Genomic DNA, 24,894 nt, shown 5'->3' on the forward strand with positions numbered 1-24,894 from the left:
TAATTTAATAAATAAGGCTTGTGCTGAATATTTTATTTTGCATTTAGTTTTAACCAAAAGGAAAAGTAGTATACTTTCTAAAACTAGTTATTGAATTACAGGGGAGTGCCAAGATGTAAGGCCCTACTGTTCATTCTAGTTTCCTACCTTTTAACAAGAATGGGCTGCGCTCATGTTTTTAAAAAAATTAAAGATATTTCTTGCTGGAAAGCATCAGAAGAGAAAGGCAAATCATTCAAAAACTGCTAAGAGTTGGTCATTCTTACTAAAGGTAACTACAAGGTTAACTACACATACAATAAACTCTATGATGCTTTATTTTCCAGAAATTCAGGGCATCCCTTGGGATTAGAAGAAATTAGGTTTTATTTTGGTGTAAAAAAGGGTGAGAGCTGTGACGTTATGGAATTCTCTCTGCATGGTTTGTACTGGCAGATACATTAGAATGGGATTGGATGCCTTTTTATCAAGTGAAAAAACACAAGGTTACTGTAGTTAACTCTTAGTACACAGTTGATCATGGGTCTAACCTTTTAACTAAACAGCTTCCTGTGTATTTTCCTATGTATTATTCCCAATACTCTTGTTCAGAAAGAGCAGGGATCCCCAACCTTTTTTACTTGTGAGCCGCACTCAGATGTAAAAAGTGTTAGAGAGCCATAGAAGCATGAAAAAATGTCTTTATCTAAGGGCTTTAATTGGCTATTTGGTAGCCCCATGTTGACTGCTGGGCCTGCAGGAGGTTCTGTTTGGACAAAAACTCTGTGCTTCCAAAACTTGCCTCCAAGCCAGAAATGTAAAAATGGGCACCTACTGTGAGGCCACTGGGAGCAACATCAAAGGGGGTGATGAGCAACATGTTGCTCCTGAGCCATTGGATAGGGATAACTGAGATAGAGGCAATGTAGGATTCATTTGAACTAAAAGTAGAAATTGATATAACTTCACTTTTATAATTTTTGAATTCTAAGCTTTCCAACTGTGTTTTTTTTTCTAAGTCTGCAACTAAAAAATAGCAAAACATTCACTTTGATGCCACAACCTCACCCCCCCCCCCTCCCCAGCCCATCATCAATACACAACTCGGCTTGGGGAAAAGAACTCTGGGTACCCCTGATCTTACATAGGCTAGGGCAGGGATCCCCAACCTTTCATACCTGTGAGCCACATTCAAATGGAAAAGAATTTGGTGAGAAACACAAGTATGAAAAAAGGTTCTGGGGGTGCAAATAAGAGCTATAATTGGCTATTTGGTAGCACCTATGAGGACTGGCAGCCTATAGAAGGCTCTCTTTGGCAATTACACTGGGTTTTATGCAACCAAAACTTGCCTCCAAGCCAGGAATTCAAAAATAAGCACCTGCTTTAAGGCCCCTGGGAGCAACATCCAAGGGGTTGGTGAGCAACATGTTGCTCACGATCCACTGGTTGGGGATCACTGGGCTAGGGAATGGGAGGAAGCAAGGGTAAAGTCTTTCTGCCTTCATTGCATTTTCAGTAAATTTTTATTTCCTATCCCTTCACAAAATGGTGCACACCAAAGGGAAACCTTGAAATGAATATGACAGAATCATATATTTCAGGAAATTATGTTGAAATCTATTAAGGACATGTTATTGAAATTAGTTTAGAACTGCTGAAAAAACACAAACTCCTTGTACGACAACAAGTGCAAGTGCTCTGAGAGCATAAAGGTTCATTGTCACTGTTGAGCAACCCTTTGTAGTATCAGTTATCTTTTGTTACAGTGTGGAACACGCTCAGTAAATTATTAATGCAAAATACAGAACAGACTTGTCTTTTTGTATTTTCACTGCTTTTCTGTATGCCTGTCAGTTTAATATATTTCTTATAATAGTAGTTCATATTTCTCGTTACTGTACTGCAGTTATTCACGTACAAAGACAAGTATACATCTTAGCCACTTTCTTGCACTGACTATTCACTGAATTGACTGATGCATCAAGAACTATACATATGGACAGACCATGGGTAGGTGCAAACACATTTGTAAGCAAAATATCATAAACAGACCGGTTGACTGCCACTAAGTGCCAATTTTTTGCCGTTGAACAGGTGTAAAGTACATGCCCCTATGTGTGTTCATTTATTCTGGAAATCTAGGAAGAAATTGTGCATTGTGGGCAGGGCCACTTTACTAAATTGGCAAAAGAGGCATCTACCCTGGGCTCAGGGCGATCTAAGAGAAAGACAACAGCTCTTGGATAAACCTGCAAAAATGATAGTCTAACCCAACCACATGGTATATGATTACCTGGTGGGGCTATAACTTTTCCGCACTCTCACATAATACCTGCCCTAATTAGCCACTAACAATGTCATTTGGGACTAAATGCCATGGAAGCCTTGGCCTGGAGTTTACTTACATAGAGAACATAGAATCAGTGACACTCTTGACTGTGTGCAGCTTCTGTTATGAAAGGAGTCAAGTTGAATAGTGTGACGTTGAATAAATTCAACAACTGAATAAATACTGGTTAGCATTAACATATATGTGGATGTTATTCACCACACATCCTGTGTTTCTTGGCCATTCAGGCTTTAAAATTAGAGTACTTGTAATATATTGTTGGTTTGCTTTCTGATTCAGAGGTACTAATTCTGGCCATTTTTCCATTGGAACGATCGTACAGTTTATTGGCTTCTCTGTATCAATAAATTAAATAATATATGCATACTATCTTAGCACTTTAGTTTGAAAGCATTTAAGGGCTTAATGATCCCATAGGAAATTATTCTTTGAACAATACAATGATAAATGTCTGAGCCCTGATCCTTTGATCTAATTACTAAGGAGGGTTTTGTAGAGACCTAATCAATGCCACCACTGTCATTCAGCAGGAATGTATCACTTGTGACTATGGGGGTTGTCACATGGTCTCTATTCTCCTGCTGAGAAATGTTTTTTTGTTGTTGGGTTCATTTTTCCTCTGGGTGAATTTTTGAAAACTTCTTGCCTTTGGATCTATGCTTTACTACCCTGTAGGTTATTTCCCCCTTTGGTGGATTTTCTCCTTACTTATTTCCTTGTAGATTTACAATTGTATCTGGAGTGTTATTTTGCCTCCTGTGGAATCCTATTTTCTTGTTTCTGCCAAGTTGTGCAACTTACCTTGGGGAGTTTTTCCTGATTCCTTCACAATTCATTTGTTTCTGTCCTGAGTGACTACTCCAGGTGAGAATTAATTCAATGTGAGAGTCCTCCGCTTTATGAATCTGCCTATGAATGCTAACATATTAACTGTATAATTTGGACCTGGACTCTTTATGTCTGTTGGCAACAGTTTCCAATACACTGTATTTCAAGATGTGCTGCTTTGCATTGATTAAATTCTGTTATTTGGAATAAAAAAGGTGAATTGAACCTGCATTTTGCCAAACTACTGCACATGCTCAGTCTGCTCTTGGCTGATGTCAGTGACCGGAGGTTAGGGATCGACAATTTTCTTCTTTTCCCTCCCTGCTCATAACTAAACATTCATACATGCCAACCAATCACAATCCTTGCTTTGTTACTTTATCTTTATGTACTTGGGCTATATAAACACTTTTGCAAGGATTATACCTTTCAGTGTGCTATGGGATTTTTTTTGCAACCAATCACAATCCTGTCTGGCTGCTCCCTAAAAAACTGAAGTCCTGCTCTGGCACTTTGAGCTAGATTTTAGTTGAATCCTTATTGTGTGACTTTTCTTTCCATGTTGTAAGGATTCCAAATGCTGCACTAATCTAGGGTTTAGTTGCAGAGTGAATATATAGAGGTAGAGCAGAGCCATACACAAGTATGGGTCTTGGGGGGGAGGGGGGGGAGGAGAAAAACCATATAAAGTACTCTTGCATGTGTAATAAAATTGATAGGGCTTTATTGAATGGTAAGATTGTGATTTCCTATAATTGTCTTTTGGTCACAATATCAAACCTTGGATATCAGGTTTTATACTTCATTCTCCCATTTTTCCCGAGTTAGTGGAAGGCCACAAAGGTTGGAAACATTGGCAGAACTTAGAGGTTCTGAATTCAGCTCAATTATTTCAAAGCATTACATTTTTTATTAAACATAAAAATAAGTTGATTCTATCATTTATATACCATAGAGTTTTCCAACAAAGTAACAAGATGGCAACCTTCTGTGGACAACTTTGAAAGCATAAATTATTACTTTAATTAAGCCTCAACCTCTTGGCTTGTGCAGCATGTTTAGAATGATTATGTTTGTGTTTAGTATACAAAATACAGCATTTCTAATTATATTCTATTTTAGACTTTAGTTAGCCTTTAAAGGACAATGAAAGGTTAATATAAATTAAAAGTAAGTCTAAAGGCATTCTTTTTTGGTACTTACTGCATATCTAAATTCCCAGATCCCTGCTTGCTTCTCTGAGATATGGTGCTGGCAGCCTACAGCAGTGTGAAGCCTACAGTGACATCACTGAAATCTCTCTCCCCTTCCTGTAGGTGCCAGCGGCAGCCTTCCTATTCTCTGAGCATGTGTGTAACTTGATCCTGTCTCCTGTTCTGAGCTACACATGCCCACCAGCCAATCAGAAGCGGATCTGGCAGAGGGGAGGGGGGGAGGGAATGAAACATGTGCAGTATGAAGCAAGGAGGGAAAGGAAGGGAGAATACCTTTTTAGAGATGGCTGCCTGTTCTAGAAAATGTGAAGTAAGTGTAACTGAGTAAATATTTGATTAGGTGAGCCGAAAGTGTGGCATTTTTACTAAACAATAGGAGGACTATTGGGCAGTATGCTTTTTAAATTTTGACTTGCATTCTCCTTTAAGGCCTGTAAGAATCATTTATATCACCTATATAATGTCCTTTGGCTAAGGAACCCTCCCTCCCTGGCTGTGATCTTTTATTTTATCTGTAGTTCTTCTTTTTGTGTTCTCTAAAATAGAGAATGAAAAGGGCATAGTAAATAAATAAAGCAGGAAGACAGAGGGAGGTCAATTTGTTGATGAGAGAAGGGAAAAAAACATATTCAAAACTGTGATTTTTCATCTGTTTATAAATAAATCTGTTTATGTATGTGATACATGTGCACTGGGGTTCATTTGGAGAGGTTGAGCCTGAGTGATAATAGACTTTTGTCTATTAAATTAACTATGTAAAGTGCAATGGCTCACAACTGTTTTAGGGCGAAGACACATGGGGCGATTAGTTGCTGCGACTTTTAATAAACGCAGTCGCTGCAATTTCGGCGCACGGATTAGTCACTGCGACTTTGCGAAAAGTTGTGGCGCCTAATTGCCTTGTGTGTCTTCGCCCTTACTGTCAATATAACTGTTATAGATCGAAGTGTGTTGACATCTTGGGAGGTGCCACTGAATATTTCACAATATTTCTTGTGTGCCTCACCTGAGCATTATCATTCTGATTGATGATTTGAAATGACCCCCTAAGCTTTGATTCTCAGCAGATGCCCAGAGCCCACTGAACATGTGCAGTGTCACTGACACTCAAATATGCCCAACAAGCAGCTCTGGATTTACTGTAGGGCACCCAGAGGCCACCCCCATTCTCCGCCCTCTCTGCCCCCCCCCTCTGAGACAGTGCGCATCCTTTCTGCACACATACGGAGCACTGGGGACAAGACGTGCAGTAGTTTTCTGTGCGTCCTATGCCCAGTGCTCTGTATGGGAGCCAATTTTACGTGCAGCTGGGCAGCATGCCGCCCCTAAATTTATGCCACCCTAGGCTTGGACCTCACCACAAATCCGGGCCTGCTAACAAGGTCAGAAATGGAGACCACCTGTACACAACTTTGAAGACCTGGATCATTACTATTATATGAATGCTAAACCTTTTAGTCTTGGGCAGTGTCACTGTCACTGAAAATATGGCCTATCGATAAAAATTGAGAGCTCCTGTGCACAAACTTAAAGACCTAGATCATTTTTGTTATAAGGATGCTAAACCTCTAACCTGGGGCAGTAGACAATAAATATAATATAGTATATAAAAGACAGCATGTCTAGACACACGCCACACTTTTGGCTCACCCAAATATTTACTCAGTCACACTTACTTCACATTTTCTAGAACAGGCAGCCATCTCTAAAAAGGTATTCTCCCTTCCTTTCCCTCCTTGCTTCATACTGCACATGTGTTTCATTCCCTCCGCCCCCTCCCCTCTGCCAGATCCGCTTCTGATTGGCTGGTGGGCATGTGTAGCTCAGAACAGGAGACAGGATCAAGTTACACACATGCTCAGAGAATAGGAAGGCTGCCGCTGGCACCTATAGGAAGGGGAGAGAGATTTCAGTGATGTCACTGTAGTCTTCACACTGCTGTAGGCTGCCAGCACCATATCTCAGAGAAGCAAGCAGGGATCTGGGAATTTAGATATGCAGTAAGTACCTAAAAAGAATGCCTTTAGACTTACTTTTAATTTATATTAACCTTTCATTGTCCTTTAAATGTTTCATTTGGTGGCAGGCCCACAAACCAAGGCATTGGTTCTGGCTGTTGTTTCTACTGCACCAGTTCTCTGCATCTTTAGGGAAGTTAGTGTTTTTGTACTGGGTCAGAAATTTTTGATGTAAAACACAGGAATGCATCTTCCATCAATGAGAAATTGCAGCTTAATTAAAACATACTGTAACTGCTGGAACAAAAAAAACATTAACAGGAAAACTTGTTGCAAAACACCCTTTCTGGGAACAATACAGATCTAGGCCCAGCAACATTCAGAAGGTTAGGGGAAGCAGAATATTGCTGCAGGCAGCAAGCCAGGAATCTAGTCATGTCATAGACAGAAGAATCAAACCAGTTCTAAACCTGGCTACATATAATAAACCAGTCAGCAGTTTTATCATAATTTTGCTTGGCCATCGATAAGTAAGTGGGTAGCCCAACATATTTGACTGATCTAAATCCAATATTAATAGCTCATAACATATAATGCAGCGAGCTGGAAGTGGAAACCCCCCTCCCCGCTTGTCTTTGGTGGGATTGGTACAATGTGGCCATGAATATGTCCCCTATTTAAAATTAATCCTATTGTAAGGCCCTCAGGCAGAATGAATAGCTTACTCAGTGGTTTTCCTTGGTGTTCCAGCATAATGTATGTCAGGTACAATTTAAATGCAAGCCTAAGATTTTAACCCCAACAGGTTCTCATTGAGTTTAAAATCAGATTAAAACGGGTTACTGAACATATGTAATAATGGCTAAATTCAGCAAGAGGAAATGGTCTCATTTATCATATCTTATTTCATACTCTTAATGGCAGTGTTTCCAATGGTGATAATTTAATTCAGGTAGAAAATATAATTATGATTCAGCCCCCTTATGCCGTAAACGAGTAGCTTTAAGATTAAAAACAAAAAAAAATTGTTACAAATAAGAATATTTGCTGCTTCTCTGTCACCTCAGTAATGTGGGATGTCTGCTGACACGTACATTCATTTTCTTTCCAAATGTTTTCATTCAGTGTACATTAAATAGAAAAGTATTGTCATTTTGTGCTATGGTCGGCTTCTTTTTTTTCTATGTGGTGTGTTAAGAAAATATATTTAATGCAGGTGTAGAGAACAGAGTAATGTACACAACAGAACTATCTATGGCTACAATGGCTTAAATCAGTGCTGTGCAATTTATTATATGTAGTGGGCCAATTATTTGTCATACAGTATGTTAAAGGACTGAATTAAATTAAAATGAGGATGTCATACAGTGAAGTCTATGAAGCCTCTAATTAGACTGAAGACCTTAAAAATCCTTTGGAGGGCCACATTCAGTCAGCGATCCTTCAGTTGGACAGCCCTTAAATCATTTCATGCGTTAATTGATCTGTGAATAGCATGAGATCAAGAAGAATTGAGACTGTATGAAGAATGTCCAATAATAATTGGTATTATACAGTCATGGGATCTATTATCCGGAATGCTTGTTACCATTATTGGGAGATCTATGCCTTAAGGCTATTGAAAAACTGACATACATTAAATAATACCAGTAAGACTGTTTTTCCACCAACATTGGTTTATGGAGGTTAAAGGAGAAGGAAAGGCTAATAAAGAGTTAATCTCAAGCTGCAGGCATGCCTTTAGTTCTCTCAATAGTGCCCTTAAATCTCCCCATATTTCTTCTGTCCAGATCATCAGAAGCGGAGTTCTGTAAAGAAAGTTCCCCTAATGCCTTGCTCCTGCACCGAGACCAAGTGTACATGCTCAGTTTGTAAGACTATGAGGAAGCTTCCTGCTGATTGGCTCAGATCCACATTCCTAAGGGGGGAAAGGGAGTTCTTCGCATTCTTGAGTGAGGGGGAGCAGGAGCAGGGAGAGAGGAGAGAGCCGCGTGTCTCTGGCACAGGAAAACAAAGAGACAACAAATCCTGTTTCTTTTGACAGAGAACTCAGTGCAGCGTTTCTGTAAGTGCTTATGGCTTTATTTACATAGACCTTTCTGATAAAGCTTACTTAGTTTATACCTTTCCTTCTCCTTTAATCACCATTAAGTCCAAAGTACGGTTTTACTATAACAGAGAAAAAAGAGATAGCATTAAAATGCCCCAGAAAAATCCATTGCTGAATTTCGGAGCTTTATCATGATTTTCTGAGAATGGGTTTCCAGATTATCAATGTCCTACCTGTAATTATAAAGTACCAACAAACTCTGAAGTGCTGTAATATTATATATATATGAGGATATTTTTGAATTCTACCCCTATCTGATTCAGCATTAACATTTGCTGATGTTCAGCGTCTTCAAAGGTGCCAACCAGAACTTTCCTTCCTGCCCGATAAACAAGATTACTGATATCCAAGGCTTTTAGCAGATATTAGTCATCTTGTCTCCCACCATACAAGCACCGATTATCGTACCAAATGAAGTTTTATACGTTAATTTGAGTGCATGTATGGCCACCTTAAGACTATAAGCCATTTGCTAGAGGCTGGTAAAGTTCCATATCATTTTTATGGAAAAGCCCTGCAGCATGGATCTGAAGGGCTCTGCATGGCACTTTGTCTTATTCTTTCAATTCACCTTACAATTAAAGCCCCTGTGTGCTTCTTGGTAGGTTTTTAAGGTTTTAATCTCTTGCTTCTGCTACAGTGGTGCTGTCTTTAAATCATTTTTGTCTGTTGTTAACTATGCCACTGCTAATGACATCAGCCCACTTCCCATGGCTGCTATATAATGTAGTCCTAGGGGATGCATGATCTGATTACCCCCACCCCCAGTCAAAGTCATATCAGTACAATCTGATTCAATCTGATTCAGCAGCTTCTAGTGAAAGAATTTGTAAAGGGGTTAAAAGAGAAAGGTTGTTCCAGTTCCTGTTATTCAGGTGTAGGTTTGCAGGTGATTCCCTCAGTATTATCTGAAACCAGTGGATATGTATTAATAATACCCTCAGAGTTGTAGCTCAACTACAGTTGGAAATCCTCTGGTTGGCCATTTTTGCAATTCTTCTTTTTACCCCTGAAAGCTCATTATTTGGTGCTATTTAAATTTGCTGGATGATCAGCGATATACATTTCAGATGTGTCAGACCATAAGGCCCCTCTTTTGCCTGGTCTTTGTAATTTAATGCATTAAACTGCATTTGTAACAAAAGGCACTAAGTTTGCCATGGGGCAGTAACCCATAGCAACCAATAAGATGTTTTTAACAGGTGACCAGTAAATGTTTCCTGCTAAATGGTTGCTATGGGTTACTGTACCTGGGTGAACCTAGCGATTGCTGGGGAACTGGCAGCGCCGGATTTGTGTTCCGTGCGCCCCTAGGCCGCCCCCCCCCCACTTCCCTGAGTGCGCATGCGCGAACGTGCGAAGAACCCGCCCCCCTCCCGCGCGGCAGCGAGTGCGCATGCGCAAACAGTTCAACTCCCATACGGAGCAGTGGGGAAAGGTCCCCGTTGCTCCGTACGGGGGCAAAATTAAAAAAATTTGTCGCGGCGGGGCGGCATGCCGCCCCTAAATTTCTGCCGCCCTAGGCCCGGGCCTTTGTGGCCTCTCCACAAATCCGGGCCTGGGAACTGGCTGACTTTGGAACAGGTACTGGGGTAGATTAAAGGCAAAAGGAGGCCTACCAGGTATGGAATATTATATATCAACTGCCAAGTGCATTGCTACTAAATTTGTATTACTGGCAAAAGACTCATCTAGAGACCAGTGAAATGTTGGCCAAGTGGCAGTCCTACACAAATCAGGCAATCCTGATTCTGTTGGTTTCATGGCAACTCATAGATTGGAACAATATAAATGACTTCAAAGGCCCTGTCTTATGGTGTATATATTGGAACAAACTCACCCTCAATATCATCTTAACAACATAGGGTAACTAAAGTCTCTGTATATTCCCCAAAATAGTTAAGCTAAGCTTAAGGCCAAATGCAGAGGGTATTTATGCAGGTCACTAACTTCTGGTATCCTAATTTATTGCAAGAGAGGGATTTCATTTACACAAGTTTCATCACGTGACATCACGCAGATGATAAATGGTGACACCACTAGACACAGATTATAAATGGTGACATCACTAGATGCAAATTATAAATGGTGACATCACTAGATGCAAATTATAAATGGTGACATCACTAAACAAAGATTATAAATAATGACATCACTAGGTACTGTTTATAAGAATGAATTTTACAGGCTTTTCATGGCTCCCTGTATTATAAAACGAAAATCCCTCTTGTACAATTCTCCCGAAAGTGCACCCAAATCCTCCCGCTAGCCCAGTGCCCACAGACACGCAGACACGACCCTTTGGCAAAATCCTAACTAACAAGGTCACACAAGCCACACAAGATCCGCTATTAGTATATATAGTAACTGTCAGCGAGCCAGCTAAACCCCAGAAGACTAAGCCGCAGAATTTTAGGAATACGCAGACAGGGACAACGAGTCGAAGCTCCCCAACTAACTCGCAAGCCAAACACCCCGCATTACGTCAAACCCATCGAGGAATCCCATCTAAGACTACATCTCCCATCATGCTCCAGGCAGGGAGGAGCTAACTCTGTTGACAAGCGCACGATTCCTCTGAAGTAGAAACGCTGTGGAATGTAACCCCTCCTCTGGTGGGCGTGTTTCGCGGCGGGCGTGGCCAGCAAACCTCTGCAGCCAGGCCCCTCCCACTTCTCCGCCGCCGCCATGTTGATGCGAGAAGAGACGATATGACAGGAAGGAGAAACTGCTGATCGGAGCGCCGGCTGCAAGTCACACGGGAGAGGGGAGCAGGAGAGCCTACGAGCCGCAAGGGGGGCCCAGCTAGTGCGTTCCCGTTGAGCCGCTGCCCTGCAGTCTTGCTTCGGTCGGGAGCTGCGGAGAGTGGGGTGACGCATTTGTGGGGTTCGGATGTGACGGTGAGGAGATCTCTCCGGGATCCCTTGGTTCCGTTACTGGGCGGAAGAGAGAATTGAGTGTAGTGGCGCTTCCCTGCTGCGCCTTCCTGTCGCCCTTCTCTCCTCGCCCCCCGGAGCCTGCGGAGTGAAACTTTATCCCTATAGCTGGGGGGGAGGCTCCGCGTATCGCACAGCCTTGTGTCCCACAGCCTTCGTCTCCCTCCCCCACCAGCCTTCCCTCCCCCAGTGTGTGTGTGTAGTGCCCGCAGCCCGGTATCCGGAACCCGCATGTCCCAGCTGGTCTGTGTGCGCAGCACCCCCGGGCCCCGCTAGATCTACCCGCCCCCCCTTTGGATTTAACTGGGACATTGTGACACTCAATATCGCCCGGCCTTGCCCCCCCTACGGCTGCCGAGATGTCCAGCTCCGTCCCAGCGGATATGGTAAGAGCCTACTCTCTCTGCTCCAGGCATTCTGGGGCCTTCCAGCAGCTCAGGGATGGGACTTGTAGTTAGGCAACAGCTGAGGGGCCTCGGGATGGCAACCATTCATTTTCAGTTTGCTGCTGTACTTTGATTTGTCGGTGTATACAAGAGAATGCAGATTTGTAATGGATTTTGTTTAAGGGGTAACGCACAGATCATAAGTGGAAACTTAAAATGAACATATCTCATTGTGTAAGGCGCAGTCACCGACATTTAGATTTGATAAGGCACAAACCTATAGGTATATCCTATTGAAATATTACTAATATTACACATACCGATACATATAGATAGGAGCAGGTACACATCTAAACATATAGGTATATCCTATTGAAATATTACTAATATGACACATACAGATACATATAGATAGGAGCAGGTACACATCTACACATGTAGGTATATCCTATTGAAATATTACTAATATGACACATACCGATACATATAGATAGGAGCAGGTACACATCTACACATGTAGGTATATCCTATTGAAATATTACTAATATGACACATACAGATACATATAGATAGGAGCAGGTACACATCTACACATGTAGGTATATCCTATTGAAATATTACTAATGAGACACATACCGATACATATAGATAGGAGCAGGTACACATCTAAACATGTAGGTATATCCTATATAGATAGGAGCGGGTACAAATCTACACATATAGTTATATCCTATTGGAATATTACTAATATGACACATACAGATACATATAGATAGGCCAGGTACACATCTAAACATGTAGGTATATCCTATATAGATAGGAGCAGATACAAACCTACACATATAGGTATCTCACCACATAAGCACAGTCTCCATTATTTTGATTAGATGAGGCACAAATCCAAACATATTACTGTCCAATTGGTAATGTACAAATTAAGGCACAAACATATCAGTATCCTATTGTACAAAACGCAGGCCCAAACATATAGTTATCCTGTTTGATAAAGTGTCACGCAAACGTATAGGTGTCCTATTGGGTAAGGCACAAACCCACACACATAGGGATCCTATTTGATAAAGTGTAACTCAAACATATAGGTGTCCTATTGGGTAAGGCACAAACCCACACATATAGAGATCCTATTGGATAAGGTGCAACTGTGTCTTTAAAACATGAGGTCCATGATATAATTCTGTAGATGCTAATTATGTGCCCTAATCAATACTACCCCTGTGTCAAGAAGTAGCAGGAAATCAGTGGGGTAGCAGAGGCTCTGCTTCAGGAATGCATGACCCTGAGAATTTGGCTCCTAGAGTCTCTAGAGACTTGACAAAACCCTGAATCTCAGGGGCATAGTCTGAAATGTTCCAGGTAGTCACATAACCTGGCGCTAGCTGGCTGCTTCTCGGCTTAGGAGAAGGCAATGATGAGAAACCAGTACATGGCAAGCAGCAAACTGGTTCAGTCTGACTCCAGCCAGAAATGTAAGAATCAGTTCCCTCCTCTGTCCTACTGCCATGGAATAATGTGTGTGTGTGTGTATATATATATATATATATATATATATATATATCATTTAAGGGATATTGGCCCTGACCTTCCCCCCCCCCCCTGTTGGGAGGGGGGACTAAAGGAAAATAGCTGGAGGCTGCATTTTGGACATTATTATCCATACTGTATTTGTCCAACTGGTTTTTCAGCCTGCTCTAGCGCTGTAGGGTATCGGGTTGGACGTGCCTACATTGAGGCTTACTGCTGCATGCCAAACTAATCTGTGAAAAAAGGTTTGCTGGTAATAATACGTAAATATGACATTGATGGCTCCTGGCACTGCTATTCTAAAAAGGGAATGTTGCACAACTATCTTAAATGTTATGTATGCTTTGAGCTCAAGTTCTTCCTCCCCAAAAAATAAATACGAAAATCCTGGCTGCATCTGATATTGCTCATAGCTATAGCAGTCAGCCCATAAAGTAAACCTCAGTATACTCAGTGATACATTTTATCTCTATCGATGTTTGTATTACTGTACCAAGTGCCTCTGCTTCCAGCCTTCCTGCCTCGAGATAAGAATTGTGAAACTGTGCATTGTGCTTGGGTGACAGTGGCGCTTGGTACCAGACGCTGTGCGCTTTGTGATATCTCCTTTTAACTGCTTGGTTCAGATATCCTCTGTAACATTTAAAATGCAAATAATGTCCTATTATCAGAAGCTCAGACATCATAAGGGCTTTATAGCATAAGTATGTGCTGTTGTAGCTCCGTGGGTGGGGGACAAAAACATTCCAAATCGCCCTTTCTAGTAGTGCAAGTTTTGAAATTTCAGCTCTTTCTCATATACGCCTCATATTGAAACTTTAACTTAAAATGCATAGCATGTAGATTGTCTCCATACTGCTTTGGTTTTTATTACTTGTTTATATCTGTGGGGTTGCTGTGTAGCTTCCCTGATACTTTTGCATCCTAACATAAAAGTGATCTAGAACTGTTCATTGATTACATTATAATGTAGATCAGTGGTTTCTTAACTGTGTAGATGCCCCCCTGGGGCTGCTAGAAGCAGTGACGAGGGGGGTTCAGTCTGAAGCCCATTTATGGTGACAGTTATTATAATTGTTATATCACGCCAACATATTCCACAGCACTTTACAGACATCATGCATCTTTTATGCCAGTCCCTGCTTGAGCTTACAATAAAGTCCCATTTACATACACTATGGTTAACTGTATGTGTTTAGAGTGTGGGGGGAACCAAAGTACCTGGATGAAATCCATGCAGACATGGGAAGATCATACAAGCTTTTTGGTTGGAGTGGAACCGAGGCCCATTGCATTTCAAGCTGGTGTTGCCAATAGAGAAGAAATAGCCATTTGCTCTCCCAGATGCACCTGAAAACCAGGTATTAAGGTCAGTTAGGATGATATATGGGATAATAACCTATTTGATGCCTTTTATTTCCTTGGATCTATAACTAATCATAGATCAATGCCTTCCATTTAATAAGCTAAGGGGAGCCCTGACAAAAGTTTAGACTTTCAAGGTTGGACATTCACTTGGGCTTATACAAAAAAAGTTTGTCAACCACTGATGCAGATAAACCTAGATTAGACATGTTGACAGAGATACATTTTGTACTTGTTGTTTGTTACTACTTTAGGACTTTGCCTTGGGGCTTTTTTTTTTTCCGGCTTTTCCAATAAAAGTCACAGTTACAAAACACTGCTATAATCAGTGTGAACTGATGTACTAATCCTATGTGTTGTTGGATCTTTGGGGAGGTATTTACTGTGGGCAAAAACTCACTGGCAATATAGGGAGCCATACACCAGCCAACCCATGCATGTTATCCTGTCAATCAATGTGATGAACAGATGGGCGCCTTTTGGTCCTTTACTAGTTTTGCCCAAGCTGTGGTTCATCTTGACTTTCTCATATGTTGATGCAACATTCACTGCTTTAACCAGTCCAGTATTCAAACCGATTTATGCCCATAGATCATAGATATTAGTACAGGTATAGGACCCATTATCTAGAATGCTGGGGACTAAGGATATTCCGGATAAGGGATCTTAACGTAATTTGGATCTCCATAACTTAAGTCTACTAAAAAATCAATAAATCCTTAATTAAACCCAATAAGATTGTTTTTCATCCAATAAGGATTAATTATATCTTAGTTGGGATTAATTACAAGGTACTGTTTTATCACTACAGAGAAAAAGGAAATCCGTTTTAAAATTCGAAATTATTTCATTAAAATGGAGTCTATGGGAGACGGGCTTTCTGTAATTCGGAGCTTTCTGGATAACAGGGTTCCGGATAAGGGATCCAATACCTGTATTTTTAGACCTGGCCAAACATTTTACGAAATGAATACATAAGGCTAGCTTATTATATTCTTGCTCCTGAAAAAGCTTTGCCACCAAAATGGCACTTGAGACCTTAGGCTTTTGCTTTCCCAACAAATTATTGTTGGCAACAAATGTAATTATGCATTCGTATAATGCTGGAATGCTGTGTTTGTTTGTTTGCAGTAATTGCATTTAGCTCACTAGTCTTTGGTTTAGTAGGATCTTTGTGTCGTGCTAAAGGAGATTTGATTGTTTGGTTGCATAAAAAGAATATTAGAATTGTAAAAAATCAAGGATTCAGATCGGTATCAGTTTAACTGACTCTGTATGTTGCTAGATTTATCTGTACTGAATGCTAACAATAAGGCTTGTGATGCACAGCAAAAAAGTATGAATTAAATATAAATTAAAAGTTACTTGCAAAGGACTACTGGAATGTGACCCATGAAGGCTTCTGCCACCGTTTCATGTAGTCACGTCACTGTGCCAAGACTTGAAGTCTCTGTCTGCTGTGAGTGGGCAAAGCATTTGCATCTTAATAGAAGTGAATGTATGGAGGTGGCTGCCAATCCATGCAGCATAGCAGCACAGTATGATGAAGCTTGAGGCTGTTCTTCTTCATCTCCCATGGGGATAATGTCAGTTTCTGACCCTTTGTATGAGGCACTGGGGAGCTGGAACAATGTATGTCCTGCTTAATTGTGATCCTTCCTTTCACACTGGATAACTTAAAATGTTCAATTAAACACTAAACAGCCAGTATTGGGTGGCATGGTGGCCTTGTGGTTGCTTAGCAGTGCTATGTTGTTGAGTTCAGTTCAACAGTAAGGGGTATATATCATGCTGTGTAAAAAGTGGAGTGAAGCATTACCAGTGATGCTGCCCAGGGCAACCAATCAGCAATTAGATTTCAACAGTTAGAAAACCAAAGCAAAGCATCTGATTGGCTGCTATGAGCAACATTACGGGTAATGTTTTACTCCACTTTTTACACAGCAATATAAATATACTCCTTACTGTCTAAGTGTATGATTTCTTTTCGCCTAAGTGGGTTTCCCACAATCCAGAGACATACATAATTGGCTGATCAAAGTGCCCATAGTATGTTTGTGTGTATGAATGTGATAGAAGGCTTACATTGTAAGGTTTACTGGAGGCGAAAATCTTCTGCAGTGTACATGTATAAATACTGGATAATATGATTATAATAATATTTTACTCTGCTGCATTCGTTGCGTGTAGAGAATCTATTATGTACCGAGACACAGGTGTTAAATTGCACTTGTGCAGTTGCCTATAGCAACCAATCTAATCTACTGAAATCGGTCGGCTCGTCGATCGGCCAGGTTAGAAAATTTTGATCGGGCGCCATAGAAATCCTATTGTTTCTACCTCCTTACCTGCCGATTCAGCCCTGAATGGTGTGTGGCGGATCTGACGATGTTTCGTGCGACCGATGGTCGTACGAAACATCGTCGGATCGCCACGTGTATGGCCAGCTTTAGGGTGGCCATACACAGGCAGATTTAAGCTGCAAATTCGGGCTCAAGGGTCAATTTGGCACCTTATCTGACACCTTATTTTGATCAGGCGAAAACCTGCTGGCAATATAGGATTTTTTTGGCCTATAGGATTTTGATCAGGCAGGTTTGATTTTCATGTTGGATTGAGGGCCGCATCTTATAATGTATGTTTAGCTTAAGGAAAATTAATTGGTGTTTGGTTGCTATGGGCAACCATACTTGTGCAGTTCAGCACCTATGATCATAAATGAACACAACTGTGTGTAGATCAGTTTGCCAGAACACTAATAATACAATTGAAAGAGAATGCTGGCTGCCTTGCTCTTTAATATTCTAAAGCCATTCTTCTGACTAAAGCAATACCTTGCCCTTAAGGGTAGTGTCCACGGGGAGATCAGTCGCTTGCGATAAATCTCTGCTACTACAGGCAGCTAATCTCCCCAAAAAGCTTTTCCACCAGCTATAAAGGCAATCACCAGTGCAAAGGCCTACCTGTTGCTTTGTTTTCCTAAAGTGGGGCAAAATTGCCTGCAGGTGGAACTTATGTAAAAACAAAGCGATGCGTAGGCTTTTCCATCAGTGATTTCCTTATTGCCTGTGGAAAGGCCTTTAGGGGAGATTATTTCCTGTAGTAGCAGAGATTTATCGTGGGCAGCTAATCTCCCCGTGGGGCATTAGCCTAACAGGGTGAGTGCTATGTAGGAGGTAGTACACAGGCTTTTTTTTGGGTGTTTTAGGTTTCCATAAATAAACTAACAAAAAAGCAAAAGGAACATAAATGGATATAATTGTTATTATTATATCGGGGGTATTTGCAAGCTTCAGTTTGATACCATTTGCGGCACACCTGTTGCAGTGTGTGTATCCTGTGCCTCATGAATAAGTAATTGGCAGTTACACTGCTTCTAGTGGGGAAGTCAGCATGCAGCGTTGCCTTATCACAAGCACTGATCAAGGTCGCAGCTTGTACTGCAGATCAGACACAGGCTTTTCCTGCATCTCATCCTGAGCATGGACACTGCAACTGTTGTGCTGTGCTCTTAAAGCACTAATCATTTGGGTTGGAGAAATTGGTGAATTTAGGTTGTTAAATGAGTCAATGGAAAGGCAAATGTGGACCATGTGTTTAAATAAAGCTAACAATATAAAGGGAAATGTGACCTATTTTGTAGTTATGGTTTAAAATAAAGTGGTAGTTTCCACAAAAGTGTAAAGCTGGCCATACATGGACTGACATTAAAATACATTATAGTTACGTGCAATTTTTGGACCGTCCGTGGGCTCCGAAGTATCATCCCAATAATTTTCGTACCATGACTATGGGTCATTTAGTTGATTGGACAGGTAAAAGAATTTCAGTCGGATAACAATAATATCTGTGCATGTATTGTGTACCAGTTGATAACCTTGGGTGACCTACAGTGCATTTCCCGGACATAACTTTCATACGATTGTTGTCTGGCAATTATTAATGGTAGGAACATTGTCCAGTTTGTTGTTTTTAGTACTTCAAGCCATCAGTATCAATATACATGTCAGTTTTAGATTAGTGCATTCAAACATACGATCGGTACCTAAACGTTTGTCATAACGAATCTAAACAATACCGAAACATGCATGGGCACCTTTAGTGTGGAAATGCTGAGAAGCAATGCTGTATAATAATCTAGTGATGAACTATTTTGTAATTGAACGCATATTATCTTATTATACGATAGGTATGTCACATTCAAATGATACAAACTGCAAAATTAAGTGGTGTAACGTAATATGGGCCGCTGTATTTCAAAGTGGGGGCCACATATGTACTGGATGTTATAGCAGTATATAAGAGCTTAACAGATCTTTCACACACAGTTCACTATACAATTAACTTTCTAGCATTGACCATATGCATATATTTTATTTTGCAACTTTACATTTAAACTATTTTTTAAATTAAAATAGCAGGAAACTGACACAACATGTAACTGCCATGACATACATTGTGCTCCTATAACAGTTTAGACTGATACCACACGAGGCAAATACTCAGCCTGTGGATAAACACAGGCCTAGAATCCGCCCCTAAAAAACGTTTATTGTTGTGCCTGCACCCAGAGCTATTGCATCGGGCCTGGGTGCAGGCACACAAAGCGGAATTCATTGCAAAACTGCACGTGTATGCAGTTTTGCATGAATTTCACTCAGTGTGTCTGTACCTGGGCTGACGCAATGTGTGGCGGATTCTCGGCCGGCATTTATCTGCAAGCCAAGAATCTGCCCTGTGTGGCACTGGCCTTATGAAGAAGTTAAAACAATGGGGGAAGTTGTAAATAGGGAAGTGGTGAGGGCTAATATGTAGGACAGACAGTGCCCTGGGAGGTGCCATATTATAATGGTTTTAAATGAGTATAGCATCCTTAGATCCCATTTGTATTTCACATGCTAATAAAAGATACTTGCAAACTTTTATTTCTTAAATCTGAAAATTTTGCATTGTCACAATCGTATTTGAGTAGATAAATGATGCATGGGACAGCTACTGGGCAGCAAATTCCAAAATCTGGTCCATCAAATTTAAATAGCAGGTTATTTAATTCCCTGCTGTTTACTGTGGTAGTGCTATTGATCTGCTGGCGCCCACTTCAACAGATTCCATTAGGGCTCATGCAGGGAGCACATCATTTGTCTCTTCAGACAAGGAATGGGTGGAAAGAGAAGAAGAATTTGCCATCCCTTTATTCACAGAGGGAGAGTTGGTTAATGACCCGCTGAAAAAAAAGAAAAATACGCTGGGAATTATTAAAGGGAAGAAATTTTTGACGTGCTTTATTGTGATATGTCTGTGATTAACTGGAGCTTTGGTTGCTGTTTACTAGGTAACCTATTTTATATTGTGTAGGAATGAGATCCCGTATGAATGAGACCTGGTGGCAGTATAAACAACTTGGTCAGCTGTTGACAGTATTTGTTTTTCAATGCTTATTTGTTTCTTGGTAACGGAATAATACAGACATGCATCACTTCTAGAGCAATCTTATATTGATCCTCCTGAAATTCACAGTATTACCTCTATTTGTCATGGCTGCCAAGAACCAGCCTCAAGCATATATGCATAGCATTACTGCACATCTATATGCTGGATGCTAAGTGGAACTCCAGTCATTTGGAAGAGAAAGACTCATACAGTGTTTCCCCTGTTATGCAATCCAGTGTGTTTTTTTTTTTTACTATTGCAACTAAAAGTGCTGTGGTCTCTTGCTTTAATAATTGTAAATTTCCCATTATTTGGTTTATCTTGATTAAGACCTCACCTGCATAAATAATCGTAAATTTCCCATTATTCTGTATATCTTGTCTACTGCGGTAGCTAAGATTTATCGCAGTTAAGTAATCTCATCCTGTACCATGAGCATTAGGTTGATTTATATGTCGGGACAGAAAATCCTTTATATACAAGGACAACCTACACAGCCTCCTGACTAGTCATCCGTACCCAGACGATCGGGAAATATGGTTGGAATCGGCCAAACTGCCTGGCTAGTGCTTTAAAAGTTATTTGTAAATGTAATTGTTATTGAAAGCAGCATTTGCTGAACTCCTGGTTATTACTTTTTAAACAATGTTGCAAAAGGTTAGTCTCCTCCAGCATTCTGTCAGTCTGTTGGCTTGGGTTACATTGTTTCAAATGCCAGAGCCACCAACAGAAACAGTTCAGGCAGACACTGCTTCCAATAGCAATTATATGTACAAATAACTCTTAAACCATTACAATTATGTAATGAATGTATATTGCAAAGTTAATCAGAATTATGTTTTTTTTAGTTTTAATTAGGCGAAAAAAAATATTTTTGGACTTGACTTGTCCTTTAAGGCCGATGGTACTCTAGACAGTTTTAGCTGATGTTTTTGAACTGGCTAAAAAGTACCTCAAATTGCCCACAGTGCTTTTTGGCCTAAGCATTTTTTTTGGTCTGAAACCATTAATATTGCATTCAGGCAATTTCCGTTGTATCAGTGGGAAGCGGCCCGGTGTGCCACCAACCTCAGTAATTTATTTTGCCATATACAATATCTGGCAATGAATAGTATTCGTTAAACATGTCAGGGATGCTATTTGTGGCTCAAAGGCAGCAGAGACAAACACATGCTTGCTTGAAAAAGCTTTTTTGCAAGAAGAAAGTGACTGTAATTAACAATAGTAAATTCCATATTGCTGGCATGCTGGTCTGTTCAACATTGCTCAGGATTTCAAGTATAGATAATGATTTATTTTTATTGCATCCCTTTCAGTAACTCATATGACCACAACACACATGAGGAGGAGGAGGACCTAGCACTGAACTGAGTGCAATAAGGGTGGCTGTTAGGCTTGTTCAAGATATTACCGAGCATGTTTAATTTTTAAATAATTGCCCTACAGTTTGAAAATAAGCATGACTCCTGTTCCCAGTGTAACTTTCCTTCAGGGTCACTTGTGTAATATTATTGTTATCACATGGTAGCTCAATGGCAATTCATCCTCTCTCTCAGATCCAAAAACAGCGTCCTGATTCTAACCCAGCTAGGACATTTCTTGGTGAGGGTTAAAGGCCAGAATGAAAAAAAGCTTTGAACTCATATCCTGGAATAATGCCAAATGAAATGTTCTTGTGTTATTCTCTTTATAGGGTTGAAAAATTCTATTTTAAGAAACTTGAAGACAAAGTGTGTAGTATAAATACATTTTACATGGCTAGCTCCTCTGCTTTTCTTTCTTGCATTGCCACAATTGTTAATTAATGTTCACTTTTGATTGCAAATATTAACTTACCTTCAAGGGATAATATGGCTACAGAACAAGATGATATTTGTAAGTGCTTATTGATATATAATTATATATTGCATTTATTCTGTTGGTCCAAGTGTTCCAAACCTTGAAGTGTGCTGGTCTAAAACCTGTCCGAATCCATTCCAAAGCCAATTCATTATCATTTGTTGACATTGTAGATCAAAAACAGAATGTTAGGGCCTTAAGCCGGCCATACACGCACCAATATTATTGTACGAAACCTCATCACAAGATGACCGATATTGCAAAGGCTGTGGATATCGGTTGTCTTGTCGATCTACGTTTAGGGCTGAATCGGCAGGTGGAGGTAGAATTGCTATGGTTTCTACCTCCATTTTGAACTATTCAGCCCTGAACATCAGTGGAGGGTGGGAACGATATTTCCCGCGACCGATGGTCGCAGAAAAGATTGTTATTGCTACTTGTATACATGGCCATACACATTAAAATGACTATCTTTCCTGAGACTATCTCTCCTGCTTTTCCTGAGACTATCTCTCCTGCGATTGGTCGCAGGAGAGATTGCTCGTGCCCTCTTGTAACGTTGTGGGCTGAAACAAAATGCTCTTGACGGAATTCTACCTCCTCCTGCCGATTCAGCACTGAACACAGATTTTGTTTGGGTGCCTTCAATGGCGCCCGATCAAAATCTTTTAACCCAGCTGATTGACGAGACGACCGATATCTGCAGCTGTTGCGATATCGGTCGCCTCGATGATCCCCAATACACGCATCAAATACCGTATGAAACAAGGTTTCGGGTACAGGAACAGCAATAAGATTTTTTAAGGGTATGGACGTATTGCCAGCCTGCACTTATCTACAAGCTGACAGACTGAAAATCTGCCTCTGACAGAGTAACTGTAACCATTATTTCTCTGATGTTAGCAAAAAATCAGCTAATGTATACAATTTTAAATTAGAAATTTTGTTACCTAGCTTAAGTTGGCCATAATATGGGCCATTAAAAGCTTTCAGTTCGGGCTGAGTTGGCAGCTTATACATCTGTATATTGGACCCACAGATGGGCTTGCACAACCAATATCTGGCTGAAAATTGGCCGGATATTTATTGGACAGGTTTGATTTTTCTGTACAACAAGGACCGCAATGACACATTGATACAGTCCTCATCCGATTTATCTGTAGGCCCCTCCATATGGATCCGATCATTGGCCCCTGGACCCAAGATCAGATCAGCCTGATTCTGGTGGCCAAATTGGGCTTAGATCCACTCATTTGGTGACCTTGTGAAATGAGCATATATTGCAGTGTGAGGCCAGCTTTACTGAGTTTATATGAGAGGGAGCAAACTGATTCATTTCTAAAACCTTAAATATGGTATTATGGTTTTGTGATGAAGGAACTGCCACTGTTTAATAGAGAAGTGAAAGTATGTTTGCATGTCAGTGGCCTAGGTAGCAATGTATCCAGGTGCACTAGTTCTTAGTACATCTACTACCTCTTTACTATGTTCTTACTTATGTTCTGAATTTACTGCCATCAGAAAAACCTCTGTTTCTAGTCAGCATTTCCCTGGTGACCCTGAGCTATGAAAACTCTGTGACACTGGATTAGGCTCAAGGGACACAAGATTAACTTGCAAAGACACTGCTAGTGGCTGTATTAGAATTTGTTCTTTTTAGAAGGTGTTCAAAATTTCCCATGCTCATCATAATATTCGTGGCAGTGTTTGGGAGCTATCATGTTGGAAGTATGTTCTTTTCTAACTGGCACTTTGGGCAGAGATGTTGCTTGCTTTGTGGGAAAAATAGAGGAGCCTTTTCTAACAGTCAGGTAAATATGTATTTTGAAAAAGGGTATTATTAAGTTGCAATTATGTTGTAACAGTATTCCTTTAATTTGCCAGATGTTGCTGGACTACAACTCCCAGGATTCACCATCATTGAGACAAGCTAATTGGTGCATTCCAGCAACTTTAAGTAATTTTACAGTGGCTGTATGATTGTTTTACTAAACCCCTTACATTAATATACCCCCTGCTACTATACTGTTTTTGTAGTATGGTAAAGGCATAATAAAAGTGATATGACCTCTGTAAGTGTTATATGTGCTCTTTATACTGCCACAAAAAAACAAAACCTTTTAGCAAAGTATAGTAATGCCACATTCTTTCTAATCATCACTTTGTCTCCTGTCACAGTCTGACTGATTATTGCAACTCCAAGTAATAAGCTAAGCCTCTTCTCTCTCTAGAAAGCCTCCCTGGGACTGCACCTGTCAGTCAGGGCCTGTAAGCTCCCTCCAACCTGTCAGGCTTAAGTGCTGATTGCCATATAAAGATTTATTATGTGGTTATACTCAGTATCATCATTAAAAGAGAAAATTGAAAGCTAAAGCAAAACAATCATCAAATTTATTGGGATTTCATATGCTGTTTCTTGGTGAAATTAGGATTTATGCTGATTAGAATTTTGGCCAGCTTACTTACTTTTGTGCACTTGAACACTTGTTTTGCAATGTTATATCATATATATAATATATGGTCCGCACTCAAACCATATATATATCACTCGCCCATTATAAATATATATATATATAGGACATTAAGGGTGAAGACACACAGAGCTACTACCGTGTTTCCCCGAAAATAAGACACTGTCTTATATTTTTTTAAGCTCCAAAATATGCACTAGGTCTTATTTTCAGGGGATGTCTTATTTTTCCATGAAGAAGAATACAGTACACATTTATTGCATCGTTTGGGTGAGATTTATCGCCCAGCCCTAGGTGGGTGTCTTATTTTCGGGGGGTGCCTTATTTTCCGAGGGGGGTGAAAAATCAGGGGGGGTGCCTTACTTTCGGAGTATGTCCTATTTTCGGGGAAACAGGGTAGTAGCAGCTACTTGTTATGGCTACTAAAATAGACAATGCTGATCATTTACTTATAATTGTCTCTGTGTGTTTTAGCAGAGGCAA

At 40.4% G+C, this 24,894-nt stretch overlaps 1 protein-coding gene across 1 annotated transcript in view; it reads left to right on the top strand.

Annotated features, from left to right (window-relative positions):
- Window positions 1-11,145: 11,145 nt before the first annotated feature.
- Window positions 11,146-24,894, top strand: part of ubl3 (ubiquitin like 3) — a 57,028-nt gene continuing 43,279 nt past the window's right edge. Inside the window, exon 1 of the mRNA NM_001114268.1 lies at window positions 11,146-11,764. Within this exon, the coding sequence (NP_001107740.1) occupies window positions 11,738-11,764 (27 nt within the window). The 5' untranslated portion in view covers window positions 11,146-11,737. The remainder of the gene's footprint in view (window positions 11,765-24,894) is intronic.

Source organism: Xenopus tropicalis, chromosome 2 (assembly GCF_000004195.4).
Source record: "Xenopus tropicalis strain Nigerian chromosome 2, UCB_Xtro_10.0, whole genome shotgun sequence".
Taxonomy (NCBI): domain Eukaryota; kingdom Metazoa; phylum Chordata; class Amphibia; order Anura; family Pipidae; genus Xenopus; species Xenopus tropicalis.